The sequence below is a fragment of the Myotis lucifugus genome, unplaced genomic scaffold (genome assembly GCF_000147115.1).
Source record: "Myotis lucifugus unplaced genomic scaffold, Myoluc2.0 scaffold_128, whole genome shotgun sequence".
Lineage (NCBI taxonomy): Eukaryota > Metazoa > Chordata > Mammalia > Chiroptera > Vespertilionidae > Myotis > Myotis lucifugus.
This window is the reverse complement of record NW_005871176.1, coordinates 1,654,676-1,670,422: the sequence shown is the minus strand read 5'-3', so window position 1 is coordinate 1,670,422 and position 15,747 is coordinate 1,654,676. Positions and strand designations below refer to the sequence as shown.

The following is a 15,747-nucleotide window of genomic DNA, read 5'->3' as shown; positions in this document are numbered from 1 at the left end:
TACCTCAGTTGCAGGTTCAATCCCTGGCCCTGGTTAGGGTGCATGCGGGAGTTAACCAATTGATGTGTCTCTCATATTTGATGTTTCTCCCCACCCACCCCCACCCCGCTTCTTCTCTCCCTTCTATTTCTCTCTTAAAACGTTAAAAAGTAAAAGCATAAAATAAAAGACAGCTTTCTGGCCTGTCCCCCAGACGTTCTTAAATCAACGTCACCTGGAGTGAGACCCAGTATCTGTTGTTGTTTTAATAGTCTCCTCAGAAAACTCAGATGCAGTCAGCCCAGTGCTAGTTCTCAGTCTAACCTCCCGCTGTGCCTACCACATTCTGCAGAATAAAGCTTACCAGGAGGCAAAAGCAACCTCGCTGTGCCTCTGGTGCCCCCTCGTGGACAGCAGGGCTTTGAGCATCTGTTTCTTCTACGTTTCCCGTCTACAACCAGGGTACCTCTAAAATGCACAAGAAGGCAGTCTTTTCTCTCCAGAATACGGCACAGGTACTGCCACAAGGTCCTGAATTTATCTGGTCTTTTATAATTAGGCTACAGTTTTTCACTGAAGTGTCATTTCCTACCCCACTTATGTATTCATGATTATTTGAATACAAATATGATGTTTTCAGGTTCTCCGTCTCCTTTCATGGGGTGCCCCTTAACACATCTCCGTGGGGCTCACCTGGAGGGACAGAGTGACCGTCTAGGCCCTTAGAGAGAATGTCCTTCCTGTCTCGCTCTGCTCCTCATGGTCCCCTCCCCTCACACCAGAAACATCATCCAGGGGCCGAATGTTTCAGTACCAGATGCCATCGGGGTCCCTTCTACACTCTTACAAAACTATTGGACCCAGAGAGCTTTTTTATAAAAGTTACATCAGTTTTTATGCACATTTTATGGGGGGGGGAACTTTTATAAGTTTAAGGAGGAAAAAAGAGGTATTGTTTTACTTTTTCAAATTTCTTAATGTCTCTGGCTTAATCATAGACATCTGGATTCTCATATCTGTTCCTTTATTACATACAATCTGGTTATACAATCTAACTCTATATTATATTCAACCTATAACAGTGCATTGTTTTTTGAACTATATAAAGCAAATCTAGTCTCACACAGATATGTAGTTGGAAGGAGGGTATTTTAATAGTCTTTCCTCAGACGAGGGCACATTCTTTATTGACATTAAACCAAGATTCATGAAGTGGTAATTTCTTAAAGGCTAATTGCCCTGTGGAATCAGAAACTCTCTCCATGAACTTTTCAGACTTCATTATACCAAAAGCCATCCGTCTGTCTGGCACTTTGATCCGTCTTTTACCCACCCGTGATTTTTAACATCACACGTTGGTCGTTTGGAAAACAGTGACTCGCTGGGTTTCATATATCTTCCAAATAGTGACATTTTGATGACACAATATCCAAAAAAAACCCACATCTGATAGTAACACCACTGAGCTGCCGAGAAAAGCCTTTAAGTGTCGGGAAGCTGACGGAGACAAGCTTTCTAGGATTTAATTTTTGCTTGAAACATCTAGTTATATTTTAACCTTGAATCTTTATTGTTGGCGTCAAATGGTGTCAATTATTTTCCTCGAGGTGACAAGCTCATTTTATTCAGTTTCAAGAAAACGTCTGCCAAGTACCCACGTCTGAAATGTCAGTTTGTCAGTTGTCCTCTCGGGTACAGATGTGGTCACATAGTATTGAAGGTCTCGTACTCAAGGGTCTGGCTTTAATTAAGTTAATGATGAGGCTACATCACTAAAGATGTTCTTTTTTTTTTCTTTTCTTTTTTATTGATTTTTTACAGAGAGGAAGGGAGAGGGATAGAGTGTCAGAAACATCTATGAGAGAGAAACATCGATCAGCTGCCTCCCACACACCTCCCACCGGGGATGTGCCCGCAACCAAGGTACATGCCTTGACCGGAACCGAACCTGGAATCCTTCAGTCCACAGGCCGATGCTCTATCCACTGAGCCAAACCAACTAGGGCAAGATGTTCTTTTTTAAAAATATATTTTTTATTAACTTTAGAGAGGAAGGGAGAGGGAAAGAGAGATAGAAACATCGATGATGAGAGAGACTCACTGATCGGCTGCCTCCTGCACATCCCACACTGGGGTTTGAACCCGCAACCCGGACATGCGCCCTGACCAGGAATGGAACTGTGACCTTCTGGTTCATAGGTAATGCTCAACCACTGAGCCACACCGGCCAGGCTCATGTTCTTTGTAAGAGCCTCGGTGTTGCATTGTGTGGTGTGATGTTAGATTTAGCTGATCCCTTATTTATAGACATTTAGGTGTTTTCTGGTTTCCCTCTCAAAACCAGTGTTGCTATGGATGTCCCTGTACTTGTGTGCACTTGGGTCTGGGGTCAAGGGAATCCACCTTTTCACAGCTCTTGATATCCTCCAGGTGGCCCCCCCCCCCCGGCCCCCGTGCCCTCCCCCAGGCTGTCCTGACTTTCCATGTGCATGTTGCTTGCAGGTGGAGCATGACCCCTCCCATGGTGAATGCTTACTACTCGCCCACCAAGAACGAGATTGTGTTTCCGGCCGGAATCCTGCAGGCCCCGTTCTACACCCGCTCTTCACCCATGTATGAACGATGCTCCAGCCCAGCCCCGTGGCCCACAGCTGACCGCACAATCAAACCTGTCTCACTGAGCGCCCTTTGCCCCACTCACCAGGGAGCTTGGGACATTCAGAGAAGTTTCAGAGAGAACATACCCACTCCCTGGGCTTCCCTCCAGGGTCTCCTGGTTCTGGAAGCCCCTGCACAGCGGGAACTCGGGGGGATGTGCCTCTGACGGTGTTTTAGGGCAGTCACAGCCGGGGCTGGGAAGCTGAGGGCACTGTCCCAGGCCTTGGTTAGCTCATCTATAGAGTTGGTTACTCACGCCTAACTCTTTGGCGATGACCAAAGAGGTTGGTTAGCTCATCTATAGAGCTGGTTACTCACTCCTAACTCTTTGGCAATGACCAAGGAGGACAGTTCTGTGCAGCTTCTGACTGGCGTCAGGCTCAGGCTGCGGCCATGTCCCCGCAGAGCACTGTGGGCCTCTGCTGTGTCTCCAGGCCTGGGAAGCGGTGGAACCCCCCCCATCCCCCAGGGCATCACTCTCACCTTCGTGTCCTCCCCTCCAGGGCCTTAAATTTTGGTGGCATCGGTGTCGTCGTGGGCCACGAGCTGACTCATGCTTTTGATGATCAAGGTATGAGTTCCTTGGGGTTCCCTTTAGCTTCCTGGCCCCACTGATTCTGCTTTTGCTTCCTTCACTTCTAAGGGTCTTACTTAGCCGTGAGACAGAGGATCTAGCTTCACATCCTCCTGCCGATTGCATGAACTGTAGCAAGTCCCATCGTTTCTCCGGGCCTCTGTTTTCTTGTCTGTAAAATGGGCATGATGGTGACTGTGAGGACTGTGTCAGGCGCACCATGGAGCACCCTGCTCCTGGGAGCTGTCCGGTCCTCGGGGGTGGGTAGTGAGTGGGAGCGTACACTTGTCCACTGTTCCAGAGACTTCTCTGGTCTGACCACAGCCAGAGGAGTTGAGGTTTCCCTCCTCACCAACTAACATTCAGAATCCTCCTCGTTGCCTCTTGCCTGGGGGACCCCAAGGCCGAGAAGGAGGAGGCAGGGCCTTGGAGGCTGTGGCTCAGGGTCAGCGGCCTTGACAGCGAGCCCACTGAAACTTTGGACATGCTGGTCCTTTGCCTGGATCACCTTCCTCCATCGCCCGCCCCCACCCAGATTGGTTCATTCGCCCGGCTCTTTAGGCTCAGCGGCACATCTCCCCAGCGCGGGTGGCAGATGGGAGGAGAAGTGCAGCAGCAGCAACAGGTCCCAGTCCGCCGCCGCCTCCCCTTGACCTGGCGCTTCCCTCCGCCCCTGCAGGACGGGAGTATGACAAGGACGGGAACCTCCGGCCCTGGTGGAAGAACTCGTCGGTGGAGGCTTTCAAGCGGCAGACCGAGTGCATGGTGCAGCAGTACGGCAACTACAGCGTGAACGGGGAGCCGGTGAACGGCCGGCACACCCTCGGGGAGAACATCGCAGATAACGGGGGCCTCAAGGCGGCCTATCGGGTAAGAGGGCCGCTCCCCACACACGGCCCGGGCCCGCCCAGGTCTGGGTCATTGCAGGCGAGCTGGGGCCAGCTGCAGCCGCTCTGTGAGCCTCCATTCCCTCATCTGTGAAATGGGTGTGGTGAGGACTCATGGAGAGGGTGTCCGTGAAGGCACCTGGCACAGAGCTGGGCACACGTTAGGGTTTCTGCTCTTGAGTCCAGCCCGACAGAGAGAGTCAGGAAAGGGCTTGGCTGGACCCACGAAGTCCTGCCTGTTCCCTACGCAGGGGAGGCCGCCACTAATTCAGGCAGCAGCGGGCCCAGAAGGGAGGGCAGGGACCCTGGCCATGGAGCCGGTTCCGGGCTGAGTCCTGGTTCTGGAGTAAGTCGCCTGACCTCCGAGCCTCGGGGTGCTTGGCTGAACCCTGCGTCCCTGGGGTGTGACATGTGACAGCTGGGACAGGCCTGATCCAGAGTGTCGTTCAGGAATGGAAGCTGATTGGGTGGGAGAGACACAGGCCATGGGAGAAAAGGAGGAGGCGTTTATCAGAGAGCGACCGCTTCCTCCTCACCAGGTAGTAAGAGCAGAAATACTAAGAGGTGCCGTTTACTTAGGCCTTACCGTGTACCCCCACACCTTTACAGGTAGGTCTCAGGGCCCCCATTTTTCAGTTGAGGAAACAGCCTAGAAACATTTGGTGACTTGTGTGACGTGCACTGGTCAGTGACTATGTATCGCAGGCCTTCCCCCACCGTGCGCTGTTGTGGACACTGGAGTTTCTGTGGCAAAACGTAGGAATTCCGCTCTCATAAAGTCACAATTTTAGTGGGACAGGGAAGGGACAGAAAGGCCATACCCACCGGAACAAATAAGATCATTTCAAGTAGAGCTCCGTGATCAAGGACAGTGGGGAGCGTGGTCAGGGGCTGGGATTTGAATTGAGGCCTACATGGTGAGGAAGAGGCAGGGAAAGAAGAGTGAGTGCAGGGCCCACGAGATGGACACACAGCCAGGCAAGTTCAAGGGCAGGAAGGGAGGGGGGTGGAGGGAGAGCAGGGCGAGTGGGGGAGGTGAGGTTGGAGGAGCAGCTGGGCCCAGAGCAGGGAGCTGGGGTGTTATTCTGGTTACAGTGGGAGTCGCTGCCTGGTTTTTAAATAGAGGAATGACATGGGCCCATTCATCCTCTGTCGGCCACACGCAGCCCTCAGCCGGGTTTTGTAAATATTGGGGGGCTGCAGCCAGGCCCATCCATCTCCACGTTGTCTGTGGCCGCTTTCATGCTATGGGGGCAGGACTGAGGGGTGGCAACACAGACCTGTCAGCCTCCAGAGCTGAAACTGTTCACTCTCTGGCCCTTCGAAGAAAAAGTCTGCCCACTCCTGCTTCATAAGGATGGCTTACGTTGCTGTGTCAGGAGGGGGTTGGAATTGGACTGGTTTGAGTCAAGGAGACTAGTTAGAAAGCTGTGTGAGGTTGTCCAGGCCCGAAATGGGATGGAGCAATGGGAAGTGTGAGAAGTGGTCAGATTTGGGGTGTTTGCTTTGGTTGAAAGAAGAATCAGAGGAGTTCTGGGGTTTGGGCCTCAATACCACTCAGTGTGTGCGTGTGCGTGTGTGTGTGTGTGTGTGTGTTCGTGTGTGTGCGTGTGCGTGTGTGTGTGTGTGTGTGTGTGTGTACCCTTTCCTTCTGTCTGTGCCATGTTAAGTTGGAGATGCATGTTGGAGGTCCAGCTGGGGAGTTGAATATACCAAGGATGCACCCGAGGGCCTTTGGCATGGAGATGGTATTTAAAGCTACGGGGTTGGATGCACTCGCCTCAGAATGAGCGCAGGGAAAGGAGCCGGCACCCCTGGGCTGAGCTGGGCCGTCAGAGCTGACGCCAGACCCCAGAAACCAGCTGTCGGGGGTAGAACTTCCGAGATCTCCCGCGCTGGCCCCTCCGCCGCCGCCCCGCCTGCTCGTGTCCTGGGAGCCCGAACTGTGTCCTCTCCTCCCAGGCCTACAAGAACTGGGTGAAGCGGAACGGGCCCGAGCAGACGCTGCCCACCCTGGGGCTCACCAACGACCAGCTCTTCTTCCTGGGGTTCGCGCAGGTGAGTTCATTAGGAAAAAGCCAAACTCGGGCGTCTCACCGTTCCGGGGGCTCTGAGAGCCAAAGGCAAGCTCCCCCACATGGAGAACCACCCCCCCAAGTCCACTGGACCGCCCAGGGGTAGCTGCCCGGTGAGAGGCAAGCTTCCTCTCACTGGAGAGATTCAGGGACGGGCCAGGCGTGCTAGCAAAGGCACTGCCGCCTCCGGTAGATGAGAGGACAAGGTGACCACTAAGGGTCCTTCTGGTTCTGGGTTCCAGAAGTTTCTTTTTTTATTATTGTCTAAAGTTTTACATATGTCTCCTTTTCCCCCAATTGACACCCCCACCCCCCCACCCAGCCATTCCCACCCCGGGCAAGCCCCCACCACCCCAGTGTCTGTGTCCATTGGTTATGCTAATGTTGCATGCGTACAAGTCCTTTGGTGGCTCTCTAACCCCCAGAAGTTTCTTAAACTCAGTATGCCCCCGGTTGTCCTGGAGCCGGCACTCAGGGTAGAGCCTTCCGTTGGCACTCAGAGCTGCCAGGCCATTAGGCAGTTGTTCTGTCCGGGAAGTGAGTGACGTGGACTCAATCGGAGGTTTTCCAAATGGTTTGGGGGCCGAATCCTCTGTTCAGATGAAATCTAGCACAGACGCCCGGCACGGACAGGAGCACAGTAGGAGACACTGCAGTAGAGGATGCTGGGACGGGGGACACACCAGTCCGTTGTTTCTTTCTCGGCCACTTGGCTGACCCCCGGGGCTCCTAGAACCAGGTGGGGGCTCGTTTCTCTGCTGTTGTACACGGGGCAGCCCGGCCGCCTCCGGACCCCGCAGTGACCCGGCCTCTCCCCTGTTGCCCTCACAAAGGTCTGGTGCTCCGTCCGCACGCCCGAGAGCACCCACGAGGGCCTCATCACGGATCCCCACAGCCCCTCCCGCTTCCGGGTCATCGGCTCCGTCTCCAACTCCAAGGAATTCTCGGAACACTTCCACTGCCCGCTGGGCTCGCCCATGAACCCGCGTCACAAGTGTGAAGTCTGGTGAGGGGCGAAGACCGCGAGCCACGATGGAGGCGGCGCGGGGCGGGGGCTGAGGATGACCCGCAGGGGGGAGCCCCGGCAGGCTGGCCCCCTCCGTCCAGTGCCCAGGGTGCCACCCAGCCCCCCCGGCCGCCAGGGCCCCCGCCCCCGCACTGGAGGGTTTTCAGCCGGACCTGAGCCTGCGATGTGGGTTCTCGGCATAACCCGAGATTCGACCCCCTGCGGAGACCCTGCCACCCCAGCGCCTGCACCAGCTCTGAAGGGCATTTGGGTGTCAGGCTGGTGGCTGGCCAGGCCTGGGCCCCCTGCTGACAGGGGCAGTGGGCACAGCCCCACGCCCACATCCAGCGCCAGATATACCACTTTGTCAAATGCTTTAAATATATATTTTTGGGGAAACTATTTTTTAAGCATTGTGGAATACACTGGAAATCTTCAGGGAAATAATGCATCTAAAACACATTTTCTTTTTTTTAAGGAAAGGATTGGTATATTTATTATGTTCTGTTTTTTCTAAATAACCTGTGGACAAGGGAAGCCCCACTGATCTACCCCTCTCTCCGCCTCACTGGCCGCCAGGCTGAGCCCAGGCAGCAACACCCGGGCCCTTGAGCGGGTCTTCAGCCCTTGGAACATACCGTTTCCGCCTCCATCGCCTGGTGTAGGGAGGAGAGGCCAGGGGGCCAGCCAGGAAGGGGCCAGCTTGGGGGGGCCCAGCTCATGGGCACCACCCCTCTTAGCGTACCTGACTCTGTCCCCAGAGCCCAACAGCGGGAACCCCAGCGAGGAAGGTCTGATCCCCAAGTCGCAGCAGGGGACTGACAGCTGTAGCAGCATGAGGCCGGGGCAGGGCCCTCAAACCCAGTCCGGTGCCCAACCACCTGGATCTGGACCACAGGACCCTGTGACCCCCCGCCCCCCATCAGATGTGCTCTTCTTGTCCCTCTTTCCCGCCCCCCATGTCTGTCCTGGGGCCCGTGGCCTCTCCAGCATCCCCACCCCAGAGGAGGAAAAGGAAATAGCCCTTCTCTCCCCCAGGCCCCAGACCCTCCCCTGAGCTCCGTCCTCCACCCCGGCCGCAGCCCCCGCCCTCTGTTCTCTGGTGCCTTATCGGAGGCTGTGACCCTGGGCACACCCCAAGGAGGCAGCCCTCACCCCCAGGGTCTCTTGGCCTCCTCAGTGAAGCCCCCAAGTGTCCTGACTGGAACACAAGGCCATACCCTCTCCTCCCAGTGCCCACAGAGCTGCTTCACACCAGCACAGAGCTCTGCCTACAGGAACCCCTGAACTTGCCCCGAGCGCCGTCGCACCCTCAGCCCCTTGGGCTGAATCCAGACAATCCTTGTAGCTATTTGGACTCCTTCTTGGGAAATGCTTTCAGCCGTGGGAGGCTGTGCTGGGGGGCGTCCCCCAACCCGGTCAGGCTGGCCTGTGGTGTCGGGGAGCAGGAATACTGACCCCTCCCTGAGGCCACAGTTCAGAAGCCCCCCAGGTGGAGCTCATGGGAGCCCCACTCTGGCCCTCTGGGGAAGCAGTGCCTGTGACGGAGGCAGGAGCAGCCGGTGCCCGCCACGGTTCTCCCATCTCCACAGCCCAGGCCGCCTGGCAGGTCCGGCTCCTGCAGGCGCTCGCCTGGCCCAGGAGGCCAGGTCGTCCTTGCCCAGCAGAAGCCACAGCTCAGCCACTGCCTCGCCCACTTCAGATCAGCCCCAGAGCTGGTTTCTAGCCCCACAAGCAGCAGGCCCGGGAGCCAGACAGGAGCTGGAGCAGGCTGTCCCAGTCCTGGTGCCCCCCTGCCCTCCGGCCTTCCCTGTGCGTCCAATGTCTGTCAGCACCAAGGACTGGGACCTCCCAGCCGAAGCAGGTGTCCTAGAGCCGAGGGTCCAGCCAGAGGGACTGTCATTTGCACCCGTTGCTCCCTGGTGCACTGTGAGTGGCAGGGGGGGGACGGGGAGGGCACAGGGAGGAGGCCCTGGCCCTGAAGCCCAAGGAGCCCTTGGGCTGGCTTGTCTGCAGGTACATGGACGTGGGTTTGGGGCTGGGAATCTGGTTTTTGTATTCTTAACGTCTTGTGCTACTGTAGTTCTGGTGTGGCACTATTGTAATTGAAATAAAGTACTTGTACCGTGGGCCTCGTGACTGAGTGTGTGCCTTCTCAGGGTGGTGTGTGATCTGTGGGCTATGGGAGGGCACCCTCCCCGCCCCGCCCCCGTCCCCCGTCCCCCCCTACCCCGCAGTGTCATCAAGGCCAGCTGCACCTCCTCCCAGAGCAGAAGCCTCCGATCCTGACACCTGCCAGGTTGCCACACAGGCTGAAGGTCCAAGAGGGCGGCATTTTTTTTCCTGTTTCCCAAAGACCAAGTGAACGGACTCCTTCCGCTTCCCTGCTGTGGAGCCCCCACCCCCTCCCCCCTCCTCCTCCTCCCTTGGTAGCAATAGACCTTCCCACAGCTCATGCATGTCCCCGGCCTGGCCTGAGGGGTTTACCCTGCAGTTAGGAATTGGAAACACTTGTAAGATGGGAACGGTGTGCGACCTGACATAGTACCTGTGGGTAAAGGGGGCAGCAGAGGCCCTGTTGGTCGAGGAGCCGCGGAAGGAGGGAGGGATGAGAGAAGGTTCTAAACGTGAAAGAATTTGGTACAATAATTACTCCATTGAGAAATGGGTGAGACCTTTACAAAGAAAACTGTAAGACTTGACTGGAGAACGTTAAAGAGAACCTGAATAAATGCAGAGGAATACCCCGATCATGGACGGAAAGGCTCCGTATCACAAAAGATTCCCCCAAATTAATCTGTCATTTCCGTGTCCTCTCAGCCAACATTCTGAGCTAATTTTTCACGGGACTCGAAAAGCTGATGCACCTGGGAGAGAAAATGCGCCATGGCCGGCCGAGACAATTTTGAGAAAGAACAATGAGGGAGCTGGCCTTTTCAAACTGTGTCATAAGGCTGCAGGGAACAGTGTAGCTGGAGCTGGCGTGCGAACAGAGACACTGAACAGCTGGCAGAGATCAGAGAACCAGAAACCATTCTCTGTGGGGGGGGCTTCGTGTAGGATCAAGGGAGCCCTTCGAACCGGCTGAGAAATGAAGAACCATTAAATGAGTGGTGTTAGGATATCCACGTGGGAAAAAAAAAAAATCTAGATCCTGCCCCCCTCACACAGTTCTCACACACGTTCACAACAATAAATTCCACATATCCTAGGGAACTAACCATGTGAAAACCATAGAAGTTTCATAACATACAGGGTGAGGCAAAAGTAGGTTACAGTTCTGGGTGTATGAAATTCTTGTGTTATTTATTAATTATTGTATTATTTTCCATATGAATAACTGTAACCTGTATCACAGAACGTGTTAAAACTATGAGTAGGGAAACCTGTCTTTAACAAAACATAAATGAAAGAAAAAAATGTGAAAATTTAACTCGTTTCACAACATCAAAACTTAATGCTTTTCTACCCAAAGCTATCTACAGATTCAGTGCAATCCCCAGCAAAATACCAATGGCATTTTTCACAGATCTAAAACAAATAATGCTAAAATTTATACGGAACTGCAGAAGACCCCAAATACCCAAAGCGATATTGAAAACGAACAAAGTTGGAGGTATGCTACCTGACATCAAACAATACTGCAAGGCTACAGCAACAAATTGATGCTCCTCAGATAGGAGGGGACTTGGGGAGCTGGGTGGAAAAGATAAAGGGATTAAGAAGTACAAATTGCCAGTTACAAAAACAGGAAGATGTAAAGTACAGCATAAGGAATATAGTCAATAATATTGTAATAACTGTACGGTGTCAGCTGGGTACTAGACTTATCGCGGTGATCATAAGGTATATAAATGTAATCACTATGTTGTATAGCTAAAACTAATAAAATTGTATGTTATTGAAAATGAAATTTTGAAAAGAATCTAAAAAACAATTCTTTAGTAAAGAGGGTATAGTAAGTAAAATTAAAAGACAAGTGACAGAAGAGAGAAAAATGAAATGCAACATACAGAGCTAACGATCCAGGATATACTGAAAAAAAAAAAAAAAAGGTGAAAGAGAGAGCAAAATATTTAAACAGACTATCCAGAGAAGAAGAAATACAAAAAGACAAAAAAAATTTTTTTCAAAAAGATGATCTCACTAATAATATGAGCAACACATTTAAAACCACAATGACGTAATATTTTTCACCCATCAGATTGGCAAAAATAATGAAGTTTGATATTGTGTTGCTGAGGATGTAGGAAACCGGGCACTGTCACCCACTGCCAGGACTAATTTGATAGTTTACTGCATTTAAAGGGCATTTACCAGGACCTCCATGCTGGGAGGAAAATGCTGTCTTCCTAATTTCTTGACTCGCCCCCTCCCCCCTTTTCTCTTATGCCTCCTCTCCATCACTGTCCGAGCACACAGGCTTGCAGCCGCACACACGGGGAGTTCTGTTGGAATTTGAGTTATTTCTCTACTTCAGGTAATTTTAGGTTCATGTGTGGTTTTATTTCCTCTCTTTGTTGATTTACATTCATGGCTTGATTCCCAGTACGGGCACATGCCTGGGTTGTGGGCTCGATCCCCAGTGGGGGGCGTGCAGGAGGCAGCCAATCAGTGATTCTCTCTTATCATTGTTTGATGTTTCTCCCTCTCCCTTCCTCTCTGAAATAAATTTTAAAAAAAAATTTTTTTAAAAAGAGACATTGTGAAACTGGTAAAGGGGCGTGGCGAACTCAGATGGGCTTGGACGAAATCATGCTCAGGCTGTCCAGCACCGAAGGCTGAAATGGTGAACACCGGTGGGGCATAGCGGCTACCAGCAGCACCAGCAACAGGGAAGAGTCTGGAAAGTGTGGACAGGGCAGCCTTGGAGAAGCACTGATTCTTGGGGAGAACCAGTTTTATAGTGTAAAGATGATGCCCTTGTAGATGTGGTAGTGAAGGGAAAGAAGGGAAAATTAAGAATCCTAAGGAGCAGCCGGACAGACAGCAGAGGGCGCACTTGTGTGGGGAGTCTTGTTCGTGAATGAACGGAACCAGAAAAGGCAGATCACATGCATTCAGAACTTCTGTTAGAAAAGAAAAGAAATGCAATTCAGAGCATCTCAACTGATAAAAATTCTCACTCAAAAAATCAAGCATAAAGCTGAAGAAAACTGCAAGACAAAAATTGATAATATATCCGGACACAAAGAAAACATCAGCAGGTTCCACAATGTGAAATTAATGCTCTCTTACCAAATGCAATATAATTGGACATTGAAAACAAACCAAGCCCAGCCGGCATGGCTCGGTGATTAAGCATCGACCTATGAACCATGAAGTCACAGTTCAATTCCTGGTTAGGGGTTACAGACTTGATCCCCATGGTGGGGTGTGCAGGAGGCAGGTGATTCTCATCATTGATGTTTCTCTCTCTCCCTCTCCTTTCCTCAATGAAAATATATTAGAAAGAAAGAAGAAAGAAAGAAAGAAAGAAAGAAAGAAAGAAAGAAAGAAAGAAAGAAAGAAAGAAAGAAAGAAAAGAAAGAAAGAGAAAGAAAGAAAGAGGAAGAAAAGAAAGAAAAATGTTGAGAACCTACTATGTGTTAGGAATTGTGCTAGGTGCCGGGAATATAGCATTGAAGGTCAAGAAATTGCAGTTGTAAAGAGCATTCTACACCCAGAGGTGCAGGGGAATGCAAAAGTGTCACTGAGGAAGTCCCCTTGAGCTGAGTTTCTTCACCTGTTTGAGCCCCCAATCTCTGCAAGATGGAGCTAACAGTTCCTGCCACTGAAGGAAACAGCACACGGTAGGCCCTAGGGCCTCATTTCAGTGAGAGGCTGTGTATCGCAGGGGCTCAGAACTTGGTGTTCGAGACCCAGGTTCAATCCCCAGCCCCAGTGTCCATCTCTGTTCAATGAAAATCCTAACACACCGCTTGCATGGCTGCTAATTAAGAGAATGTCCGTAAGTACTTACAGTTGCTGGCACAACATAATTGCTTAACCAGTGTTTGTTATTCAGAAATGTGACTCACATTCGTTCAGTGCTGACTTAATGGATCTCCAGGCCTGGGGCTCTGCTAGTAGTTCTTTTTGCAACTTTTGGCAAGATTCCTTCCCCTTTCTGAGCCCCAGGTTCTCCAACAGAAAACTAGGGGGTTAGATTACATTGAATCCTCAGGAGAAGCCATTCCAGCGCTGACACTCCAGGCTGCTTCTATCTTCCTCCCTCTTACCTCCCCCCTTCCTTTCTTTCTTCCATTTATCTATCGCTTATTCATTCGTCCAAGGATTATTTATGGACTATCTACTATAGTATTCCAGGTGCAGGAAACGAAACAGGTGTACATCACCGAGAGCCAGGCCATTGCAAGCGGGTTTGTACAAAGCCTTCTTTGTCCTGTCTCCCAGCAATCAATCCTCGCAGGTTGTTTCATGTTTGGAACAGGAAAAAAAAATGTGCCAAGAGTTTATTTCTGTGCGTCTGTGTGTGGCTGTGTACACACACACATTTATATATAACATTTGCAGCAGCGTTGTCACGGCAACGCTTTTTTGGTGTCTCTGGCCATGAGGGATGCCTGTGAGTGCAGGCGCTTTTATGGAACACCCCCTGCATGCACTTTTGTGTGGCGCGAAATCCTGCTGGGAGAGTTACCCCAAGAGCCTTTGTTGGCCCTTTTGATCATCGCTGCCTGTTTCCCTCATTGATCTTGTCGGATGTGAGTGAATTTGACGGAGGGAACTGAATGTCAAGCTCAGTGACTGGCAGAGTACGATCCTCTGGGACACTTGCCAACTAGCAGTGTGGATAGGTCAGCTTGGGTTTTTTGTCTTTTTAAACCCGGATTTAGGAATACTTAAGGCTTTGGGGAAGACGTGGATGACAAGACAACAGCAGCCAGGGAGTGTATTTTCAGACATGACAGCTGCAGCAGCAGCTTTTGAACTTGGTAGGCAGTGCCAGTGCTGGGAGGGGGCAGAATGCCAGCGAGAGGGAGGCAAGGGACTCACTATTCCCCGAGCAGCTCCTCTGGGCCTGGCTCCGTCCGGGGTGCTGTGCATATGTTGTCTCCTGTAATCCTCGAAGGGTGCTGTGCATATGTCGTCTCCTGTAATCCTCGAATCCACCCTCTAAAATACACACTGTGGTTCTTAGCAGGACACTGGGATTAGAGGGGGAAAGTGGGCAAGCCAGGAAGTGACAAAGCTGAGATTCAAACCCAGGTTGGGCCTGACTCCAGCAGCCGGTTTCGCTCACTTCCAGGCCAGGAGTTGGGGTGAAGGGCAGCCAGGAATGGCAGGTCGGGAATTCAAGTCTCTACAAGCCCCAAATCACTGTGACAGGCCCCATCGTGAGCGGCTCTGAGGATGGCCAGATGGAATCTATGTAAATAGTACCTTCACTTTGAGAACAGAGAGGTTAAATGACCACAAAACTAATGACCTGAGATTTGAACCCAGGGAGCCTGGTCCCAGAGCCTGAGCTCTTAACCACAGTGTTTTCCTGGTCCATGAGTTAGTCCTACACGTGTGGGGTTCCACAGTCCAGCCATGTGGACACAAAGAGGGTCAGCTGTGTGAGAGATAAGGAAGAGCTGACGAGAGAGGGAAGAAGCTCCCACTTATCGGTGATCTCCTGTGTGTCCAGGACTGTGCCAGGTCTGTCCACCTCGCAGCTCTGCTGGAACATGTAACTGCTCTCATCCCCTTCGTCCAGAAGAGGGAAGTCAAGGCCCAGGAGGTGGAAGCTGAGCAGCGCTGCTCTGGGCCCTTCTCTCCCACGTTTCTCCTGGGAGCAGGGAAACTCCTGGGTGGTGGAGGACTCCACTCCCCCCCAGTAGAGGCTGCTCCCCCAAATCTACCAGAGTAGGGTTACCCTCAGTAACTCAAACAGCCACGGCGCACGTAAGTACAAATGTGGACTTGAAGGGAGCTACGGGCCTGGGTTGATAACTGATGTGGGCGTTTACATTTATTTAAGGGGGGCCTTCTTGACATTTTGTCTTGAGAAGGCCAAGAATATAACTTAGTGCTTTTGGCCAAAGCTGAAAGCCAGCCATGCTACGGCATGAAATGAAAGTGGTATCTATTTTCTTTATGTTCAGAGAGCAAGTTGTAATACTTTGCTCCGAGTCATTTCCAGCTCCATCGAGGAGGTAAGTAAGCGAATGTTTATTGAATATTTACTGTGTGCCAGGTACAAGGCTATGTAAGCCCCTTATGAATGCGGTGTGATAGTATTACAAGAAAATGATGTCCTAACACGAAAGAAGCAGAAGGCAGGCAGCGATTAAATCTGGGGGACCTATCCCACTGGCGTGGCTCAATGGTTAGTGTGGACCTATGAACCAGGAGGTCATGGTTTGACTCCTGGTCAGGGCACATGCCTGGGTTGCGGGCTCCATCCCAGTGTGGGGCATGCAGGAGGCAGCCGATCAGTGATTCTCTCTCATCATTGATGTCTCTATTTCTCTCCCTCTCCCTTCCTCTGTGAAATCAATCAAAATACATTTAAAAAAATAAATCTGGGGGACGAGGCGGGGAATCAAGGAAAGTTGGTCTCCTAAAATGATAGTGAGC

General features: G+C 51.7%; 1 protein-coding gene across 1 annotated transcript in view; it reads left to right on the top strand.

The window, feature by feature from the left end:
- Positions 1-9,310, top strand: part of ECE1 (endothelin converting enzyme 1) — a 52,086-nt gene extending 42,776 nt beyond the window's left edge. The window contains exons 15-19 of the mRNA XM_006094013.3: positions 2,482-2,592; positions 3,141-3,208; positions 3,891-4,081; positions 6,061-6,156; positions 7,007-9,310. Coding sequence (XP_006094075.1) covers positions 2,482-2,592; positions 3,141-3,208; positions 3,891-4,081; positions 6,061-6,156; positions 7,007-7,183 — 643 coding nt within the window. The 3' untranslated portion in view covers positions 7,184-9,310. The remainder of the gene's footprint in view (positions 1-2,481; positions 2,593-3,140; positions 3,209-3,890; positions 4,082-6,060; positions 6,157-7,006) is intronic.
- Positions 9,311-15,747: the final 6,437 nt, after the last annotated feature.